The sequence below is a fragment of the Bos indicus genome, chromosome 15 (assembly GCF_029378745.1).
Source record: "Bos indicus isolate NIAB-ARS_2022 breed Sahiwal x Tharparkar chromosome 15, NIAB-ARS_B.indTharparkar_mat_pri_1.0, whole genome shotgun sequence".
Lineage (NCBI taxonomy): Eukaryota > Metazoa > Chordata > Mammalia > Artiodactyla > Bovidae > Bos > Bos indicus.
Genome location: NC_091774.1, coordinates 57,678,994 through 57,702,079, shown reverse-complemented (window position 1 = coordinate 57,702,079; position 23,086 = coordinate 57,678,994). Strand labels below are relative to the sequence as shown.

The 23,086-nt window shown below is 35.9% G+C and overlaps 1 protein-coding gene across 1 annotated transcript in view; it reads right to left on the bottom strand.

The window, feature by feature from the left end:
- ANO3 (anoctamin 3) overlaps window positions 1–23,086 on the bottom strand; it is a 447,078-nt gene that overhangs the window by 118,349 nt on the left and 305,643 nt on the right. The window contains exons 6-8 of the mRNA XM_070803970.1: window positions 19,256–19,414; window positions 13,430–13,530; window positions 3,784–3,828 (exon numbers count right to left, since the gene is read on the bottom strand). Of these exons, the coding sequence (XP_070660071.1) occupies window positions 3,784–3,828; window positions 13,430–13,530; window positions 19,256–19,414 (305 nt within the window). The remainder of the gene's footprint in view (window positions 1–3,783; window positions 3,829–13,429; window positions 13,531–19,255; window positions 19,415–23,086) is intronic.

Sequence of the window (23,086 nt, the reverse complement as noted above, 5' to 3'; positions counted from 1 at the left end):
ACCAGTGCATTTTCTTGGCAAAACTCTATTAGTCTTTGCCCTGCTTCATTCTGCATTCCAAGGCCAAATTTGCCTGTTACTCCAGGCGTTTCTTGACTTCCTACTTTTGCATCCCAGTCCCCTATAATGAAAAGGACATCTTTTTTGGGTGTTAGTTCTAAAAGGTTTTGTAGGTCTTCAAAGAACCATTCAACTTCAGCTTTTTAGCATTACTGGTAGGGGCATAGACTTGGATTACTGTGATATTGAATGGTTTGCCTTGGAAACGAACAGAGATCATTCTGTCGTTTTTGAGATTGCATCCAAGTACTGCATTTCGGAATCTTTTGTTGCCCATGATGGATACTTCATTTCTTCTGAGGGATTCCTGCCCGCAATAGTAGATATAATGGTCATCTGAGTTAAACTCACCCATTCCAGTCCATTTTAGTTCGCTGATTCTTAGAATGTTGACATTCACTCTTGCCATCTCTTGTTTGACCACTTCCAATTTGCCTTGATTCATGGACCTGACATTCCAGGTTCCTATGCAATATTGCTCTTTACAACATCAGACCTTGCTTCTATCGGACTTTATTTTAGGGGGCTCCAAAATCACTGCAGATGGTGACTGCAGCCACCAAATTAAAAGATGCTTGATCCTTGGAAGAAAAGTTATGACCGACCTAGACAGCATATTACAAAGCAGAGATATTACTTTGCCAACAAAGGTCCATCTAGTCAAAGCTTTGCTTTTTCCAGTAGTCATGTATGGATATTTGAGTTGGAGTATAAAGAAAGCTGAGTGCTGAAGAATTGATGCTTTTGAACTGTGGTGTTGGAGAAGACTCTTGAGAGTCCCTTGGACTGCAACGAAATCCAACCAGTCCATCCTAAAGAAGTTCAGTCCTGAGTGTTCATTGGAAGGACTGATGCTGAAGCTGAAACTCTAATATTTTGGCCACCTGATGTGAAGAACTGACTCATTTGAAAAGACCCTGATGGGTGGGAAAGATTGAAGGTGGGAGGTTAAGGGGACGAAGGAGGATGAGATGGTTGGATGGTATCAGTGACTCAGTGGAGATGAGTTTGAGTAAGCTCTGGGAGTTGGTGATGGACAAGGAAGCCTGGCATGCTGCAGTCCATGGGGTTGCAAAGAGTCATACACAACTGAGCAACTGAACTGAACTGAACTGAACCAAACCTTTATCACATTGGCCATTTTGCAAACTCAAGATTTTATGGCAAAATGTGAAGATGACTTTTAACAGAGCTTTAAGTTTATTTGCTAAAATCAGTGCAGAGCAGAGAATTCAAGGGAACTTGAAAATAAATCTGGATTAAAGGGTCAAAAGAACTTGTCAGAGCATACCAGCTATAAAAGTTAGGGCATGAGATGCAGGGTTGGTGAAAAGGAGTGATAATGAAATCATTCCTTTTCCCTGATCTGTAAAACTGGTTATGCTTTGTTCTGCCTCCCTAAAGGGTTGTTTTGAAACTGCTTTGAAAATTGAATATTAAATTGCTTTGTAAACTAATTATAGATAGCAGCAATGCTTGAACTGTATTTTTATATACACATTCTATCAATATGCCTATAGAAACAATGATCTTCAAAGCCTGGATAATTGCCTGTACCTATTTATCCCCTAATGTTTATTGGCCAAATTACCCATGCACAAAACATTTCTCCCACATCAGAAAAGGGAAAGCACAGTGCCATCTAACTGCACACTCTGACTTTTGCTTCCCTCTTTCCAACTGTCTACAAATTGGGTTTTATAATTCTATAACAATGATGACGCCCACACACACACATGCAAACATTTAAGTTTACTTTTCCAAAGGCCAAGTTTTAAGAAAAATCAAAATCAGCCATTTCCTTAATTGAAAATGTAAACGCAAGCAAATACCAAGACAATCATTTTTTTCAGTTTAATATCATGTATTTTATAAATTTGCCTTTCCTATTTATTTGCTACCCTCCTCATATGCATCCACTAACACAAGAACAAAGAAAACTATTTGTAATATGTAAATTGTAAGTCAGTAAGCTAGAGTACCACTTAAAATAAATTAACAATCATTTGGAATAACTGGTAATCTTATTTTAATTTCATAAAATGAAAGAAAAAATAATAAACACAAAAGAAAATAAAACATATTATGACACATAATATAGTGTTCATTTTTCTAGTTTACTTCTGTTTGATCAAAATAGAAAAGAAAAGCATTTTCTACTATTAAAAATGTTAAAGAAACAGAATTTAGAATACATATTTATCAGGAATTCTAAACACAAGTTTACTCTAAAACTAAATTACGACGGCATGACATAGACATTTGTCGCCAATTTAATATACAGGATTTTATCCTTCTGTAAGTCTCTGAAAGGAATACACCTGTATAGCAGAAAATCCACCACTTACATAGTGGCAAAAATCCCACTAATTCTATACAGCACCCAGAAGTAAACCCAAATATGTTTTCTCAACACAATCCAGTATTAAACAGGCATGTGTAGAGAAAAACCTACAGTTGTATAATTATGTAAAATCCCAATGAATTTGCCCTTGTTATGCGAAACTAACTTTGGAAATTTGCTATATAGACCAGGAACAAATGAACACAAGTGAAATGATGAACGCTCACAGTAACTCTGAATATGTCAACCTGACAAACAGAAAAATCTGACTGGCTAAGGAACATCATTAATTTTATTAAAAGCCATTTAAGTTCTAATTCCTTTTAACATCCATCCAAATTTCAAGTTTTCCCCCCATGATTTGCTTTTCTTGTCACCTATTCCAACCACACTCAAATTTAGTGTTTAAAGGAGTATACTCTTCTACTCTTGAATTCAAAATGTTCCTGTTTTAAAGTTCTAAATTATATTTAGATATTTCTTTGGTAAAAGAACTAGATTTATTAAATTCTTTCCTTAAACGGTCAGATATTTACACTGTATTTTTCTAGTTTCTGTGTCATTCTGATTTGCAACGTCCTGCAGTATCATTCACTAGAGCCTACTACATGACATTCACATTCTGCTTTGGTTAATTGATTTTTTTGCAAGGAGCAGAGCAGTCAAATATTATAAGCCTTTTGTTTGTAGAGTTCATTAAATGAAAGCTCATTTCCTCCAGTGAAAAGGGGCCAAGGCAATTCAGGTGGGAGGGTTTCTTGTGTCTCAGGGTTATGTTTTAATTATTTCCTTTGCCATAGCTACTGTTACCACAATACGTAAGGAGATGTTGTTTTGAGATAAAGCTTTTAAAAAGAAGTTTGCTTTCAATGCCAGAACTGAAAGAGAGTCAGCTTCAGCTCGTGGAATAAAAGTAGGTACGTGATACAAAAGATGCTGTACGGCCTTGGGAAACCACTTCATCATTCCGGATGCTAATCTTTCTTTTACCATCTCATCAATAAGAGGCTTGGATTAGATGATCCAAAAGGCCTCTACTGTGTCTATTACTTTAGTGGGTCATCATTTACCTATAATCCTGGCTTTATAACTATTTGTAAAATTAAAATCTCCTAAAACACTAACTAGCAATTAAAATCCTTGTTCTATAATATTATATAAAAGGAGGATTATAGGAATGGCAATGGCAAATAGAAAAAAATAGATCATGATTTTAAGCATTATTAAATTTGGCATAATCACTTTGGAAATCTCTTGAATAAATAATAAAGTTCCCCTTTGTAAAATTTACAACTGCTGTTACAGATAATCAAATGCATTTTTATTGTTTTTCCCAAATGACAAATTGGTTATAAACAAATTACATATCACCCACCAACCTGCCCATTGATTTGCTCCTCCGGTCAGTGTAATAAGATTTTTTCCTAAAAAAGAAAGAAAGAAAGAAATCAGCTGAGGAAAGTCACATGAAAATCGTGAAATCAGAGAGTGACAACATTCAATTATACTGAGCATTTCAATACTCTCATTTTCACATGCTAAAGAAAGACATGAAATAAACCAGTATAACAGGAAGAACATTTCCCAGGTGTCTCAGTGGGTAAAGAATCAGCCTGCAATGTAGGAGATGCAGAAGACATGTTGTTCAATCCCTTGGATTGGAAAGATCCCCTGGAGGAGGACATGGCAACTCACTCCAGAATTCTTGCCTGGATAATCCCATGGACAGAGGAGCCTGGTGGGCTACAGACCATGGGGGTTGCAAAGAATCAGACACGACTAAAGCGACTGAGAACACACACAAATAGGAAGAACGGTGAATTTGCATTGTTTTAATTTCAGACCCTAAGTTACTAATAACAGAGACACTTCATAAATCAATAGATCATTTTTGAATATTTGATTTTTTTTTAAGTTTAAAAAAATATTTATTTATTTGGCTGTTCTGGGTCTTAGTTGCAGCATGTGGGATCTAGTTCCCCAACCAGGGATCAAATTCAGGTGCTCTGCAATGGGAGTTCAGAGTCTTAGCCCCTAGGCCACCAGGGAAGTCCCTTAATTCTCTTTTGAAAGTCTGTCTTTTGCTGCTGCTGCTGCTGCTGCTGCTAAGTTGCTTCAGTCGTGTCCGATTCTGCGCGACCCCATAGAAGGCAGCCCACCAGGCTCCCCTGTCCCTGGGATTCTCCAGGCAAGAACACTGGAGTGGGTTGCCATTTCCTTCTCCAATGCAGGAAAGTGAAAAGTGAAAGTGAAGTCGCTCAGTCGGGTCCGACTCTTATCAGTCCCACGGATTGCAGCCCACCAGGCTCCTCCGTCCATGGGATTTTCCAGGCAAAAGTACTGGAGTGGGGTGCCATTGCCTTCTCCGTCTTCATTGTGTAGTCTTCTACACAATGCATATTAATCAGAGCATAGGCTTGTATGTTCTACAAAGTCATCTATCCATCTAAACACATATGTACTGAATATTTCTGATATTGCAAAGAATTCTATTATAACCTTAATATTATAATTAGAATTATATTATAATTAAATTATAACCATTAAAAATTTAGAGAAAAAAGAGGGTCTTTACCCTCAAAAAGCTACTTTACAGTTGAGGAGAGAAGTGATAGTTATAATAAAGTGTGATAACACAGTAAAACAGAGAGGGCTATAGAAGTACCTAGGAAGGGATCTCATTTAGCTTTTGTAGATGTAGGAGAAAGGAGACAGGGAAGCCTTCATCACTATGTGTTATCTGTGCTGAGTCTTAAATTCAACCTTGTTGAATGACAGGAGTCTTCTAAACGGAGTACTTAGGACACAGCATTTTAGCCTGAGGTAGCTCGGAGAAGGCGATGGCACCCCACTCCAATACTCTTGCCTGGAAAATCCCATGGACGGAGGATCCTGGTGGGCTGCAATCCGTGGGGTCGCGAAGAGTCGGACCCGACTGAGCGACTTCACTTTCACTTTTCACTTTCATGCATTGGAGAAGGAAATGGCAACCCACTCCAGTGTTCTTGCCTGGAGAATCCCAGGGACAGGGGAGCCTGGTGGGCTGCCGTCTATGGGGTCGCACAGAGTCGGACACGACTGAAGCGACTTAGCAGCAGCAGCAGCAGCAGCACATGAATGGTTATGGGAGCAAGTGATCCATTGTAAAATTCAGGGAATTTTTACTAATTTGATAATTGCCAGCATATAAATTGCAAGTTGAGGATCATAAAGAGGTGAGGGGATAATGAACAAGGCATATATAATGAAGGATCTTAACCACTGATGCTAAGGTTTTGGACTGAAAGATATTGAATGTATTAAGTAAATGTGTACCATTCTGATTAATTCACACTCTAGAAGATTCTCACTAAATCTACATCTTGGAGCTCAAGAATCTCATTTGGGACCTTCTAAAATGCCTCTTTACCCCCACCCACCAAAACCCATTCCAGAGAATCAGAAGACTCCTCTGCAGTGCATGTGGTTTCTAGAAAGCAGGGCTGAGAGTCAGTACAATTGACATTTAGTCCTGTATTATTAACTGCTTAGAAAACCTGAAAACATTCTGAGCTACTGTATTTCATAGCAATCACCAGTCACAATCCTAGAAAAGAATTTTAACTTGTCCCTGACACACTCTAACACTAATTTTAAGTATGGAGTTTGAATGCTTGCTCTGCTTATCCTAAACTCACATTTAAATACCACTTCCTTTATTTTTTTCAAATATACACAGGTTTGTGTGCATATGTCATTTACTCCCTATTGGGCTATAAACCCATCTTCACTCTAAAACTCTCACATCATTTACCCCATTATTATATAACTGTTCACTGACTATCTTATATAGGAGATCGGGCTTCTTAAAGATGCCAGTTTCAGTTCATCTGACTTTTTGTATATGGTATATTCTTTGGTAAATAGTAATGAGGATTCCCATGACTGATGAATAAATGAATGAGCTTTTAACTCACAGCTGCATTTATTTCCTTCAGTGCCTGAGGGTACTTTCAATTTAATAACATTTACTAAATAAGGTATATCTTTAAAAAACTACAAATGTAGAAATTAGTTTAAAATAATTGTCAGTATCAAAAAAATCTAGGAATGTGATTAAGAGATGATAAGGATTATGATTACTATAATTATCAGTTGTGGATATGGTAAGGAATAACATAAAAAGACAAGGGAACATTGAGACTAAATGTTATCGTCTTTTTATTGTTACTATTTTGAAATATTTCTTTCAAGCGTTTTTAAAAATTTTGAAATGCTTTCGGAGAAATAAAAAACAAGTGAAGGAAGAATATCATACAAGATGAATACACGTGGTTTTTAGACCATAAAAACAAATAAAATTAAGAGACTCACTTTTCCCAATTAACTAACATTCTAATTACCAGTCAAATCTAGGATGAACTATGTATGACAATTAATGCTGTCATGTCCTCTTACTTGAGGATTGGTTACTGTTTATCTTGAGGACATGCCCATAATGGCTTGTATCTGCGCGGCTGTATAAAAGGGGGAGCTTTCTTTCTGTCTTTGCAATCTCAGTGAATTTCCTGTGACGCAAGCCGCATTTGGTTTAATGCTTATTTATGATAAAAAGGGTGATCTTTCTCTAGTATCTTTGTGGAGAAGTTTCTTTACTTGGGGAAGATTTAGTTCTTAATTACATTCCCCTAACATATACGAGTGAACCTTTAACCCACTCAGTCAATAATAACTTGCAATTCTCCTTAGTCTTTCTGCATAAATGAACCTGCAGGACCAAATTATTTCCACACACAATCTTCATTACATAATTTATTAATGCATATTGTTCATTGACAGAGCTTTCTTTATTTTCCCTTATTTTTTCATTTGAAAGATCCTTCTATTTTACACCTTATATCAAGACAGCATTTTTTTTTTTGTTCCATCATAAGCTTATTTTTTTTCTTATATGATACTGTACATGTTTTAATGCCATTCTCCCAAATCACCACCACCGCCCCCCCCCCACAGAGTCCAGGACTGTTCTGTACATCTGTGTCTCTTTTGCTGTCTCGCATACAGGGTTGTCATTACCATCTTTCTAAATTCCATATATATGCATTAGTATACTGTATTGGTGTTTTTCTTTCTGGCTTACTTCACTCTGTATAATAGGCTCCAGTTTCACCCACCTCATTAGAACTGATTACAGTCACTCAAAATGATTTATAAGTAAATCATTATCTCAATCACTGTTTCCAACCAGTGTTTCACATAGCCAGTGGCCACATGTAAGATGTTTGCAGGTCCAAATGAGAAGGACTGTCATATGAGAGGGACCCTGGCCCCTGCTCCTTGTTAAGCGAAGCTCCTGTACTTTTATCTATTTTATACACTGGGGTCTCTGTATGTTATTACATCATTTTATTTTTGAGTGAGTTATCCTTTGCATACAAAGGAGATCTAAGTTTATTCCCAACAATAATAAAAGGTTATTCTTAGTTGTTTTAAAAAATTCTCCCAAATTTGCTCTGATTAAAACATTTGTGGGAATAAAAGCTTGAGGAAAGACAGAAGGTTGACCCATATTGAACTCAGTCTGAGAAGCTACAGGATGACTGAATCATCTTAAATAGGCTTGCCCACTTTAATATAAGATGGGTAAGAATGAATATGAATCACCTTGAATAAAAAGAAAAGTGAGGAAAGTGGGAATTGATATTTATGTAATATAGAAGACACACAAAGTCATTCCTAATAGAATAAAAGATAGAAAATGTAGGATATTTTAATTCTCAGATTTTTTTGGTTAGTTATGAAACATCAAGTCCAGTATGCAGGCCATTTTAATCAAGAAAAGAAATAGCTAGACAATTTAGATATATAAAATTCTATATATGCAGAATATTCAAGCATAGGCTCTAGATAAAATGTTGAAGTTTTGTGTTCAAACAGTAAGTTAGCAGAAAACTTTTGTAGGAAGGGTTATAACTCTAATAATTTTTTCTGAATAAATTTGCAGGTTTTCTTTATGGAATGCAATATAGGTTTCACTACTGAATATGGAATAGTCAAGCATGCATATGTCCCTCTTACATAAATTTTTTTAAAAATCTTGTCTTGAAAAGAGATATGCATTTTTCCTATTTAAGTTCTTTGATGTCTATCCATTTCTTAATTTTAAGACAATATGTATGTCTATATATGTCCTTAAATATGATAACAATTGACATTTGGAAATTGAGCTGACAATCATGAAAATACTTTGCCACTTATTTTATACTTAAATAATATTCCCTCTTCATGAGCTGACTGCTATCCCAAATTTAGGCATACCTTATAAATAAATCAGAAGTTGGTTACTAAGGAGTTGGTTAATGCTACATCTATTATTAAAGTAATAGGGAAAGATGTTGCAAAAGAACTCCTCATTCTAGAATTCCTCAGAATGTTTTCTCAAGAACATCATCATATTATGATTTAAAAAATCCATCATTAGATGAAAATTAAGGCAAGGATGCTCTGTGTAACTGTCTGTTGAAATTTATAAACAATATAAGAATTATAAAAATACTAAAATCCTCAAGACAATATTTCTCTACCAACTATAATAAAATCACTTGGGATGCTTGTTAAAAACGTATATACCCAATCTTATCCTCTGGGTGTAGGTTCTAGGAAACTTTACTTTTGCTGAGTTTCCCAGGTAATTTTGATGTATTCTGAAGATTGAGAATCACTTCTCTAAAAATTCCTACAGTAAATAAACTTATTGTTTAACTTTGAATTTCAAGAACATATTTGGTCACAGGATATTTTTCTTTTACTTTGTCTTGAACCAGTGTTCTTTTGGTATACTTTGGAAAAGCTATATATTTTCTAATATTTATATTATTAAATCAGAAGAATCACAATTGCATTTTTCAAAGTTTCAGTAATGTGGAATTTGTAAACATTATCTTGAAAAACATAAAGAAGAAACTTCAGCCACAGCATCAATTAAAAGAGACAGTAACTATATATATTTCATATTTCTTTCTTTTGATGTATCATAACTCTTCTTTCAAATGCAATCTTATCAGAAAATAAAAATGAATATCATTTATAACAGCAAAACGGTTTTAAAGAACTTCTAAGGAAAAGACACGAAGAAATAATTTTGATACAGATTTTTTAAAATTATGAGAATATTGATTATTATTTAAATTAGAGTTCCTCAATAGTTATCTGAAAAGTCAAGAGTAAGGGAAATGAGAGGAAAAAGGCCAATATGCTGTAACAGATTTTCAATTTTTAAAAATAATACAATCCAACCAAGATGGTGGAATGAGTTATATGAAACTTGTGACACTAGATTCTTTTGCCATTGTCTTTATAAGACTTTTTCCTGATACACTACAGCAGAGTGGACATACTTGAATAGTACTGTTAGGGGAAGCACCCTGATTGAAACCGCCTATCCTGGCCAGGCACCATCGTAACCATCTGCATGAGTTGTTTTATGACAGGAGGTCCTGGTAAGGAACATGGAACTAATAAGCCTCCACCAACCAGAAGAGTTCGGGAAAGGTCAAAAGGAGACACCACATGTCCGACCACCTCCCAGAATCCTTCTCTCTGGCATCCATCTTGGAAGGACTCTGAGTCAGTTGATTGGCTAAAGACAATCCGAAAACTAATCCCATCACCATAAAACCTGAGACTGCAGCCAGAGCTGTTCTCCTGGGTTCCCTTACCCTACTGCTCTCCACCCAGGCGCCCTTTCCCAATAAAATCTCTTGCTTTGTCAGCACATGTGTCTCCTCAGACAATTCATTACCGAGTGTTAGACAAGAGCCCAGTTTCAGGCCCTGTAAGGGGTCCCCCTTCCTGCAACAGTACTGATAGAGAAAGAAAAAATATTTCTGAAATTATGAGTGTCAAATATTTGGTGCAAAGTGAACATGCTAACCAACATTTATTTTTCATTGAAGGAAAGTATAATTTCAAATTAATAATAAGTGTCTTGGCCAGGAACTAAGAATCAGATGATGCCAAATTCCCCCTTGGATAGCAAAAAAGGATTCAGTCTTTTGGACCTCTAGCAGACATGTGTTTTGTATAAAGTTCAGAGGAGGTAATGGAAGCTATGAACCTTTTTGGATGAGATATTTAAACATAATATTCAGTTAACCTGAACATAATCTGAATAATAAAATCTACTGAAATGGCATGCTTTGTGACAGCCTCTAAGGGTTTCTTCCTTTTGCATCTATGAGGCAATTAGTTTGTGCATAAACTCAACTATAACTCCTCTTAGAAACAATGGTGAAATCACAGGAATAGGGGCAGGATGAAGGCATATGGAAATTCATTTGGAATTTTTTTTAGCAATTTCACCCTGATATCAGAAAGTAGGTTATTGTCTTGGGTGTTACACTTCTTTTGCATCTTTGTTTATATCCTGCAAGCAAATTAGAACTTGCTAAAAATAATTTTGTAAGAAAGTAAAATAAATAAGGACCCACAAAATAATAAAGACTTCACTCCCACCCATCAGAAGCAATCACGTTTTAGCATATTATATTCTCCTCCAATTTTTTTCTATTCATTTTACATTGTTAAAATCTCATTGTATAAATAAATGCATATCCTATACATATTTTATTAAATTTTACTATTTATTATTTAACTACAGTCATTAAGAAGTCCTTGTACCCATTCACTTTATAAATGAACTATTTTGCATCACAAGGATATATCTAATTTATTTGAATCCTCTACCGTTGAACATATTTACTTTTTTCACAATTATAAAAAATATTGCAGGGAATGTTTTTACATATTTTTCAATTTTCTTCTTAAGATAAAATATGAAGCTTATGAAAAGTTTTAAGTCTCACAGAAAATAATTTTAAATTGTTTCAGAATATTCTATGAAGATTGAGTCTCACCACATATCAACAGATGTGATTATTCACCATATCTGTGGTAGGTTTGAAGAGTACTACCTGTGAAAGTGTTTGATAATTTTGTAAGTTAAAATGAATCTCATTGTTTTAATTCTGCATGATTCTGTGTAGCATGTACAGACCAAACAAGAAGAAACCAGATAGAGCAAAAGGCAAATATGCTCCATTGTCAGCCTGAAATAAGTCACAGGCATGTATATCAAAAGGCTTTTTTAAGAAGGAGACATAGTGTCAGGAGGAAAAAAATTCCTCAGAAGTCAAAAGACGTAGAGTAGCACGGTGTTTATTTACCTACTTGTGCTCTCAAGACTGGTTCAGTAGAATGACCTGAATTGAAAGAAGTCTTCTGGAGACTTCAAACTATCTAATCACAACACAAATAATATTTCATATGTCCTTACTTGCTTCTTTCAGGGATCAAGTTTCATAAAAAGGTACAAACTTCAGGTTCTTATAGATATCATATTAATAATTTATATAAGGTGCTAAAGAATTCTAAGGAATTTTCTTTCCTGTGTTCATCTTCTTTTGTTCTTTTTTTTAATTTAAATTTATTTATTTTAATTGGAGGCTAATTACTTTACAATATTGTATTGGTTTTGCCATACATCAACATGAATCCGCCACGGGTGTACACGTGTTCCCCATCCTGAACCCCCCTCCCACCTCTCTCCCCATATTGTTACTATTATTATTTTTGCCAAGCTCTTCAAGATATTATTTATCTATCTTATAATTATCTGTATAGAGGATTTTGAAACTATTTCTCAAACAGGTTGTTCAGTTGCCCAGTCATGTCCGACTGTTAGCAATTCCATGGACTGCAGCGCCCCAGGCCTCTCTGTCCCTCACCATCTCCCAAAGTTTGCCCAAGTTCATGTCCATTGCATCAGTGATGCCATCTAGCCACCTCATCCTCTGACAGCCTCTTCTCCTTCTACCCTCAATCTTTCCCAGCACCAGTGACTTTTCCAATGAGTCGATTTTCCCATCAGATGACCAAAATACTGGAGCTTCAGCTTCAGCATCAGCCCTTTCAGTGAGTATTCAGGGTCAATTTCCCTTAAGACTGACTGGATTGATTTCCCTTGAGATTGTCCAAACAGGAATGGGAGTCAATTTAGGTATCTAATTCTAATATTGTCACTGTAAAATTCCTCAGTAGTTGCCAGTGCTTAATCAATTTCTGCTTTGTGGGCAATGACTTGTGGGTGCAACTTCCAAAGCCTGAGGAATTTCAGATGATTAAAAAGACAAGACTCTCGAGGCTTGTCATGCGACCCGAGGCTGGCAGCCCTCTCACAGATCTGGTCTCTTCCATGTTACCAGGTCTGATAAATTTCTTCACAGTTTTGAATTGCCCTCTTACTGTTCATGCAAATTCATTATCTAGAGGCTCTTTTCCTTGGCATCTTCTTACCCTGAACCTTTTAAAACCTTTTTTAGCAGTTGATGAAGCATACTGAGCTTCAATGCCAGTTCACGCATGGTATAAACACTTGAATTTCATTGTGAGACATCAGGAAGGAAAGTGATACATTCTGCATATAACACAAAACACACAATATGGGGAAATAGGTTTATTCAATTTTTGACTTTCCTGTAGTCTTGCCTATAGGAAAGACTGAAACATCTTTGAACTGAGAAGGTCTTTCATTACCATTTATCCTTTGGCACTGAGGACAGAGCCAAGAAACTATCTGGTTGATCTGCACCTGAGGAAAGTTTCCTGATAACTGCTACATACCGAATGCCGAATCTGTATACGTAAGAATGCTACACACTTACTTCTGTCACAAAAACAAGAGTTCCATCTACCTATATTAAATAAGTGAGACTGATCTTGGGAATAGTAAGTAAAATTGGAAAACAACTGTCTTTCCCTCCTTCCAGTCTAGTCCAGCTAGAAATGATATAAAGCATCCAGGGAACCTGGAAGCTTACACTAGGCAAGGAAATTAGAAGGTAAGATAAATGGCCAAAATTGACTAAACTTGGGGGAAAAAAGCATTTCTTCTGCAGAAAGAATTACATTTATTACTCTCTGGCTTTGCAAAAAAACAGGCTCACCTTAACATATTCTGAGATAGAACGAAACAAAACCTGAAAGTACCTGAAGGGCATCCTAATATTCAGTCTCTCTGCATACTTGCACAGTGTGTCCCACGGAATGTGAATTTTAATAAACATGATATCCGAGTTTGCAACAGCTGGCTGTAAAGGGCAACAGAACAGGTGCCAATTAGAATCAGAGCTGATTATCATGTCACAATTTGACCTTACAGGGAAGAACACTGTCCCCTTTATATACACAGGAATCATTATCGCTGATTTAAAAGGAATTTATATGAATAAAATTTCTTAACACAGAATTATCTTAATAAAAATGTAATGATGCCATTGTATGCAAGAAATAATCATCCATGTGAGTTAGCGTGCTTTCTTCCTTGACCATTATTAAGATCCAGAGCCACCAACCAGAATAATGAAGTTATTCTGGTTGCAAACTTTCTCATGATCCTTTTTTTCCTGCTCAAGGTGGATAGACAATACTGACAGTTATACCAGTTATTCATTCATTTTTCTTCTAGCATATTTTATTGAGCAATTACTATTATACTTGTGAGAGCCTATGACAATTCTGGGGATAAACAGAGTATAAGACTTACAAGTCCATGACCTTGCGGAGCTGTCAAATTTGCATACTTACTTGAATCTTAAAAGGTTAGTATAATGTTTCCTGCAAGAGATCATAATAATTTGTGTCTTTGATCTAGACAAGAGGTTTTTAAGCAAAATAAAGTGGGCATTGGGATTATCTAAGGAGCTTTTAACAAACTTGAGTACTCTGGTCAATTTCTTTAATCCTAAATGCCTACTTGGAAGAAATGACACAGTATGGAAGAAAAAACACAGTGTTTAGAATCACAAAGAGGTAAGTACAAATTCCATTTCTATCATTTATTAACTCTAGGACCTTGGGGAAATTACCTAATTTCTCTGATGCTCAGTTTTCTCGCTTGGGAAATGGAGAGAATGGTCTTACCTCATAGAGTTGTCCTGAGTCTTATGAGAGACTAGACTATAAAGAGCTCAAGTACAAGGGGTTTACCAGAATGTTCATTCCCAGTGAGAGCATGCTTCTAGAATCAGACCATGGCCAAAGTAATGGCTATTTTCAAAGCTTCACTAGAATAGTTCTTTTTTTTTTCTTTTTTTCAGTAAATAGCTACTTGATTCATCTTTGGTGGAGCACTGCCTTGGTTTTTAGGCCTTCTATAATAGGCTTTGAATTATACAAGTAAAAAGCCAGTAACAGCATATGATTGGGGAAAACTCTGAAGTTGGGGACTTGAATCAAGTGATTGAAAAGTTAAATTTTCTTTAAAATAAAACTCAGTATAAATTGTAATAAAACTGTATTTCTACAGACTATAGTTTCTTTGGGAAATTTCTCTTTCGTCTTTATGTATTCAAAGTGCCTTATGCTTTTATGTCATTGCTCAGTTCCTGGGGAGGTGTGGGTTCCTTTCCAGCAGTTACTCAAAGACAGAGAAAATGGGACCCTCAGAATTAAAGAAAACATATTTAGTGCTCATTTCATCCCAGAATCTGGAAGTGAGACTTCTATGAAAATGAATCTAGACTCAGACAAAATCAGTCTCTCCCAGAATGACACATGGTACGGGTGGGATGATTTAAGATAACAACCAATCCCTTGAGAAGTGCACTGATGTTAGATCTTTACATTCTCTCCAATGGTTTCTCAGAAGTTTGAGAGTGGGGATCTCTTTTGAGGAATAAGCAGATGTTGGGACAAAAAAAAAATCATTTCTCAGGAGCTAAGCCTTATTTTGGTATGAATGGAGATCACACTCTCCCACAGAGCATCATGGTTCTTAAAACCTAGGAATGTTGGCTGCCAGAATATATTAGCAGCATGAAGAAGGAATGACTATTACATGCATGGGTGTTGGGATAGATCTGGGAAGGCTTACCCTCCACCATAGGAGAGCTTGGGTTTCATACCATTAGTTGGTTCCTAGCTTGTTTTTCTTCACAGCATGTACAGCTAGAACAGGTCGCTCCCCACTTCTTCCACAGCTACTGCTCTGGTCTATCACCACCATCTCTGATCTAGAGTCTTACAGTGTTTTCTAATAGAGCCTTTGCTCATATTCTTGCCCCCAATGCTCTATTCATAGCACAATGGCCAGAGTTATTCTTTCAAATATAACTCAGATCATATAATTTCTCAGAACCTCATTTGAATCAAAGTGAAAACCAAAGTTTTTCCAATGACCTACACAACCTTTTACAACCTCACCCTCCATATCTTGTTAAACCTTTCTCCTACTAATCTCCCTCTCATTCACTCTACTTCCATCATTTGGTCACTTGCTATTACTTGCCTGCTTCACCCCATCATCCTTACCTCACTCCATTTTTTTTTTCTATAGTGTTTATTATCTTCTAATGAATGAGTCTGTTTATGTAAGTGCTGTGAGAGGAGGGATATTTGCTTTGTTCATTTATGTCTACTGAGCACCTAGTTCTACACCAGGCACACAGTAGTCACTCACTAAGCATTCACTGAATGGATGAATGAATGAATGAGTTCACTTACTTTGAGTACACATTCTTTGTAACTTGTACCTAAGCGAGAGACAATGAAGATAAGAAAGCAAATAAGCCAGAATTATTTTGGAAGAGGTACTATGTCAGGTTCAAATTAGCATCATGAATAGCTGGCTTAGCACTGATAATTAATTCAGTCTGGTCAACTCTTAAGATGTGAAAAAAATCTAATACACCCAAATAAAGCAGATGCTTCAGAAGGACATTACTACATTAATTCTACCACCAGTGAAACATCAAGCTAAGGGCACATACAGCTAGAACATTTCTAATTTTGTATGTCTAAAATATATTAATATATACATACATACAGATGTATATATTTTTTCCAAGCAGCATGAATTGTCTTATAACTTCTTCAACTTAATTTCTCTTTTGTTATACCTCTACTTAAAAAAAAAACAAAAATAGTTTTATTTCCTTGCAGCAGGGGGTTGATGAAGGGATGGGGTTGGCAGAAAGCAAGATGACTTTCTCCCTTGGAATCAGAAGCTCCCAATCTGGCACTATTCTGTTTAGCTCTGATGCAGGCAGGCTTTTCCAGGGGAACAAAACACCCACAGCCTTCACACTTCACATTATTATTTAATTATTCCATCCAAGATTTTCAAGAGGTAGAAGATTCATTCTTGAGAAAAAAAGGAAATTTTAAAAATATGTTTTTATAATGTCACTCTGCAAGTTGGTGGCAGAGAGCTGAAAAAAAATATAGAATATGGTAGCTTGCTATACTAAGTATAAGATAAAGGTAAAATGCAGATATAGTCTGGAAATACACTTGGATAACAAAGAACATATCTTAACAGAGATCATCTACCTATTTATCTGCACAATCTTCAAACATGAATCATTATCTGTTGCTGATGTGATTATCTAGAAACTATCCACATCAACATGCAATTTAATGAGGATTTGAGATATACTCTGTGCCAGGCTCAGTGCTTAACTCTGTTGAATATAAATTTTAAAAATTGGAACTTGTTTCCTAGGGAATACTCCCATTTTTTCTGCTAAAAATCCGGTACTTGCTGATATTTTCACAATTTCATTTTCCTTTTCCACCTGTGACAAGACCTAAATATTTTCAATTTAATACTTATTAAAATTAAGTTGCAAATAAAGCACACATACTATAATACTAAAAATTTTAAGAAGAAATAAAAGTTCATGATAATGCAAAACACTGGATTTGATAGTTCAGATAGGTATAACTATTTAGATGCCATTTAGTCATCAGTTAACATAAGGTTTAAACCAAAAACATATCTATGTTCTATATTATAATCATAGCGTTGTTTATTTCTACGCCTACTTGCTTAAAAGGGCAATACATAGGATATTGAATTTTTTAATGTGGTTGGCAGAATTCTAAGAAATCCTCTTAGATCTTCATGCCTTGTCTTCATCTTGAACAATCTACAGGACCTGTGAATACGATGGCATATTCAGTCTCATGATTAAGTTCTTTATATGGCACATTTGCTTTTAAAACAGAGATTATTCTCCATGGCAGATGATTCCCTGAAAGGGACTCTTCTTGGCAAAAGAGATTCAAAACAGCAGAGGTACACAAAGGGGAGTCTCTGTTGCTGGTTTTGAACGTGGGTGGGGAGCATGCAGCAAGGAATCAGAATGGCCTCTAGGAACTGAGAGAGGTAGCTGGCTTACAGCTAGCAAGGAGATGTGGATTTCAGTCCTACAACCACAAGGAACTGAATTCTATCACAACCACATAAGCTTGAAAGAATACCCTAAGTTCCGGGTGTGAATGCAAGCCTATTCAACACACTGATTTAAGTCTTGCAAGAAACAGAGCCAAGTGCTCACCATACCCAAACTTCTGATTTGCAAAACTGTGGGCTAACAAATAGGTTTTATTTTAAGCTGCTGAATATGTGGTGATGTGTTCAGCAGCAATAGAAAATTAATAAAAATAGTACTGAACAATTTCTTGATTATAAATTTTAAGACTATTTTTTCATATATAAAAATAACATGCTTATTTCATATATAAAGTTAGCATGCTTATTACATAAATATGTTTTGTTCACTTAAACTGTTTTTTGTTGATTTTACACATTAACATTATGATAATTAATCTAGTCCTAATTAACTCAACCATTTAAAAAACCAATGTTAATACTCTTAGAATTAAGAATATAAGTAAACATAACATTGACAACCAAAATAAATGATTGCAGAAAATTAACTTTAGAATACCATTAAGGAATCTTAATTTTCCCTGATATTACACATGATATTCTAACTGTATACTGGATCTCACCCTTAATTTTCACCTAAAGGCCTTTCAATTTTTTTTACTCATCTGTCTTCTGTTTCCTCAATCTTTCTCTTCTATTTCTTTCTTTCCCTGCCTCTCTCCATTCACCCTTCCTTCCTTCTCATTATTTAAACATCACATACAAGAAAAAAAGAAAACAGAAAGAAAGAAGTAAAACCTCATGAGACCTTGTTTCCATCTTGGGCTATCATTCATCCTTCCCTTCACAGATGAGCAAAAAGATGATGTTTGCCACAGCCTCCATTTTTCCATTATCCAGTCACTCTTCAACTTGCCCTAGTCTCTCTCCTCAGAGAAAAGATTCTCACTGATTTTACCAAGATCTCCATATTCTCCAGTTAACTGGGCCTCTTTCTGGTCTCACTTGACTTCTGAGCAGCACTTAACCCTGGTAACCACTCTTCTCTGTGACTCCTCATCTCTTCTACTTCCACCTACATCCAACATCTTCAACCATTTATTTCCCCCTCCTACTTTTTATAGGCTCACTTTTAGGCTCTTTTTTTTTTTTTTTTTTTTTAATCATTCTCTCCAGTGATCTCATTACTAAAACACAGCTTATATTACCATCTATGTTCTAAAGATTAAAGCATTTACCTTCAGTTTAGAGTCCTCATTTGAGCTCTAGACACAAATTTCAAACATGCTTACTAAAATATTAAAATCTAGATATTAATGGTTTGGCAGACTCATTTCTTTCAACATTTTGTTTTTCTTTTCATAGAGTTTTGTACTTTATACAGGATCATTCCTTCTTTAATTTTAAAAAATGTAAAAACAGCTATGCCCTTTGCAAAATATTTAAATTTACAGAAATGTATAGAGTAAAAAAGGAATATATTTTAAAATATGACTATACATATGCATTTCTTTTACATGTGGGAGAAAATTGCTACATGCTTTTAAAAGCCATATGTTATACCTTTTATACTGAAATGTAAAATATCATATTTCTTCCAGCACATTGTATCATATAGGTAATATTATTAAAGCACCTACCTCCTTTTCTAACATTAAGCCTTCTGCTCTGAGGTTCTTTTCAAATGTGTTTCTTTTGTCATATTGTATATTTGACTTTCTATAAACCAAGATGTAATCAATCCGCTTTTTGCCATCTTTGAATAGAAGTCCACTGGATGCTATGTAATTCATGTCATTCTGCAAATAAAGCAATGGTTGTTAATAGTGTGGTTGGATAAGCACACACATTCAGCTTTCAGACACTTCTGTTCAAATATTGGCAATCCAATGTAAAAATGTATTTTTTACATTCCAATTATGAGACATGAAAAGATAAATTTTAAAGTTTTCACCTTACAGTAGGAAAAAAGCTACCAAGTGATGTTCTAGGATTTGAAATTAGTCTGACACCAGAACATGGATTCTCTGATGTTAGCATCTGAAGGTCTATGTTTTATTCAATAAAACCCTATAAAAATAATAACAGCCAATATACATTGAACATTTGCTCAAAATCAGGCCCAGATATAGATGTTTTACATGTTTTATCTTACTCAAAACTCAAACTTGCCTTTCAAAAATAAAGACAACAAAGCTTAAACAACATAAGTACTAAGAACTGAAATTAACATAATTTCTTCCATGAAATGATACTCAGATGAGGCATTATTTCCCTAAACCTATGTTCAACAACACCAAAAAATAATTTCTGAACCGCTTGTTCCAAGAAATACTTCCCTCCAGAGTATAAGACTATGATCTGATGACAACCACCTACTTACTAAGACTAACCATGTGCTTATTAAGATCTTTAAGGTACTCATCTTGCTCTGTCAACCTATCCCAGCTGTTTTTCAAGGATGCTGCCCAATTTTCAACCAACTGCCTGCCTTGCAAGATTTACCTTAATACCTACCAGCCCAGGTCCTAGAACCCTCTGAAAACTCTTTCCCAACTTCATCTCTGTAAAACACTACTAAGACTACCCAGATGATATCTTTACTTGCTGTAACTTTAATAAAATTAATTTCAGCAATCACCTGATTTTTGTAATGGCCTTTTTTTGGGAGCTGGCACTTTGTCAGTAAACAGCTCAATATTACTTTAATTCAGTTTTTATTCCTGGTCCATGTTTTTAGCTATTAGATACATGATCCTTCTTTTCCCATGTTTCCTATCAAGCTATTTGATTATCTGTACCAAATCTCTGTCCCATTTTTCCCATACAGGCATTCTTGAGCTTAAAAAATGTCCTAACATTTTGAGAGTTAACTGATAATTTAAAAAAAAAGGCATCTCAGACATCTTTGGAGGAGCCTGCTTAGGACATATATGCAGCTTAAGGTTTAAAAAAGTGAGGACCAGAGTAACCTAGTGGCCAACAAGTCATCCAAGTGAAGCACCAAAAACTGATATCTGAGTGATTGTAATCCTACAGGAACAGGTCAGGTGGCTCAGAAGCTGTCTTCTTGGAGAAAATAGGTTCAAGTGTGTGAATTCAGGGGTACTAGAGACTCCAGTATTCTTGCCTGGAAAATCCCAGGGACAGAGGAGCCTGGTGGGCTGTCATCTATGGGGTCACACAGAGTCGGACACAACTGGAGTAACTTAGCAGCAGCAGAAACTTTCAGGCTCAAGGACAAGAAGACTTTAGACATTCTTTTCTCCAGTGAATAAAAAGGTCTTGAGAGTCCCAGGATTACTTTATTGGATACTATAAAGTGACTAAGTAACAACTCAAGTAGAGTCACACACTGCCCTGTAGTTGCATAACGTGTGCTGCGTTTAGTCGCTCAGTTGTGTCCGACTCATTGCAACCCCATGGATTGTAGCCCGCCAGGCTCCTCTGTCCTTGGAGATTCTCTATACAAGAATACTGGAGTGGGTTGCCATGTTCTCCTCCAGGGGATCTTCCCAACACAGGGATCAAATCCAGGTCTCCTGCATCGCAGGTGGATTCTTTACCATCTGAGCCACCAGGGAAGCCCATAATAATGATGATAATAATAGCTATCACTAACTGACAATTTACTATAGTACCATGCAATGTGCCAAGTGATTTATTCTCATAATTCTTTAAGGTAGATACTGACATGAGTACATAGAAGCCAAAAAGGTTAAGTTACATCCCAGATGTCATGGAAAAGGAAATAGTGAAACTAGAACTCTCACCTCTTTGATGGTGGTCTTGACAACTATATTGAAAAAGACAAGCATATTTAGGTGCACATTACTAGGTCTGGGGTTTGGCAGTAATAGAAGGCTAACCCCTCAAAAGGCCTATGATTTATAGTTCCTATAGGGTAGAGATACTGAGGATTAATAGCTGGAGAAGACATAATTAACTTCAGACTTTAGAATGCTTTTGCCTCCACCACTCCAGAGATTTCACTTGGATGTCTAATGGACATATCAAAGCTGACTGTCTAAAATGGAATTCCTTATCTTATCTAAGCAAATGTTCCCCCAAACCCTTGTTATTTTGATTGGCTGCAAACCTATTCTTTAAATTGCTCAGATCAAAAATCTAGAGTCATCTTTGTTCCCTCTATTTTCATCCATCTAACATGCAAATCATTAGAACATTCTTCAAAATATATTTAGAATCTGATCACTTTCTAACATCTTCATCACTACTCTGTTCTAGGATATGTCATCTATTGACGACATTATCACAATAGTCTGACTCATCTCCTAGCTTCTAACTTTCCTTCTCTAAAATCTATTCTCAGCATGACAGTTAAGACACTTGAGTGATCCTCCACATTATAAATTACATTATGTAACTCCTCTCTTCGAGACCCTTCAGCTGTTTTCCATTATACTCCACTCTTGATCCTACTTTCCTTAACCTATTTTTCTTAACGATTGTTAAATTTCAGCATGTTCAGTTCAGTTCAGTTGCTCAGTCATGTCCGACTCTTTGCAACCCCATGGACTGCAGCACGTCAGGCTTCCCTGTCCATCACCAACACACAGAGCTTGCTCAAACTCATGTCCATCGAGTCGGTGATACCATCCAACCATCTCAACCTCTGTCATCCCCTTTTCCTCCTGCCTTCAATCTTTCCCAGCATCAGGGTCTGAACTCCAATGAGTTAGTTCTCCATATCAGGTGGCTAAAGTATGGGAGCTTCAGCTTCATCATCAGTCCTTTCAATGAACACCCAGGACTGATCTCCTTTAGGACTGACTGGTTTATCTCCTTGCATTCCAAGGGAATCTCAAGAGTCTTCTCCAACACCACAGTTGAAAAGCATCAATTCTTCAGCACTCAGCTTTCTTTATAGTCCAACTCTCACATCCAAATATAACTACTGGAAAAATTATAGCTTTGACTAGATGGACCTTTGTTGGCAAAGTATTATCTCTCAATGCTTTCTAATATGCTCTCTAGGTTGGTCATAGCTTTGCTTCCAACATGTTATATAACACTAAATTATTTATTTGTTATCTTTTTATTGTCTACCTTATTCTATTAGAATATAAATTTTACAAAGGTAAATAATTTCTTACTCTTTTGTTCACAGAATATTTCACACATCTAACTCAGAGCCAGACACATAGCAGGCATCAAAATATTTATGGGAAGAAGGAAGGAAGGATAGAAGAAAATAAGGGAATGGAAAGAATGGAATAATGCATAGTAATGTGTATCCACACAGGAATTACCTCAAAAATATAATGCCATTAAAAGATCATGTAATAATTTCTCATCCTCTTTCCTCCAACATTAACACAAATCAAATTAGAATAAGATGATTGATCACAAAATTATAGCAGAATTGCAAAAGCCCTGGCTTGCACTTTGTTTCATACATATGACCCACTGCTTCCAGGCATCCCCATGATAATATAAATAAGGAGTTA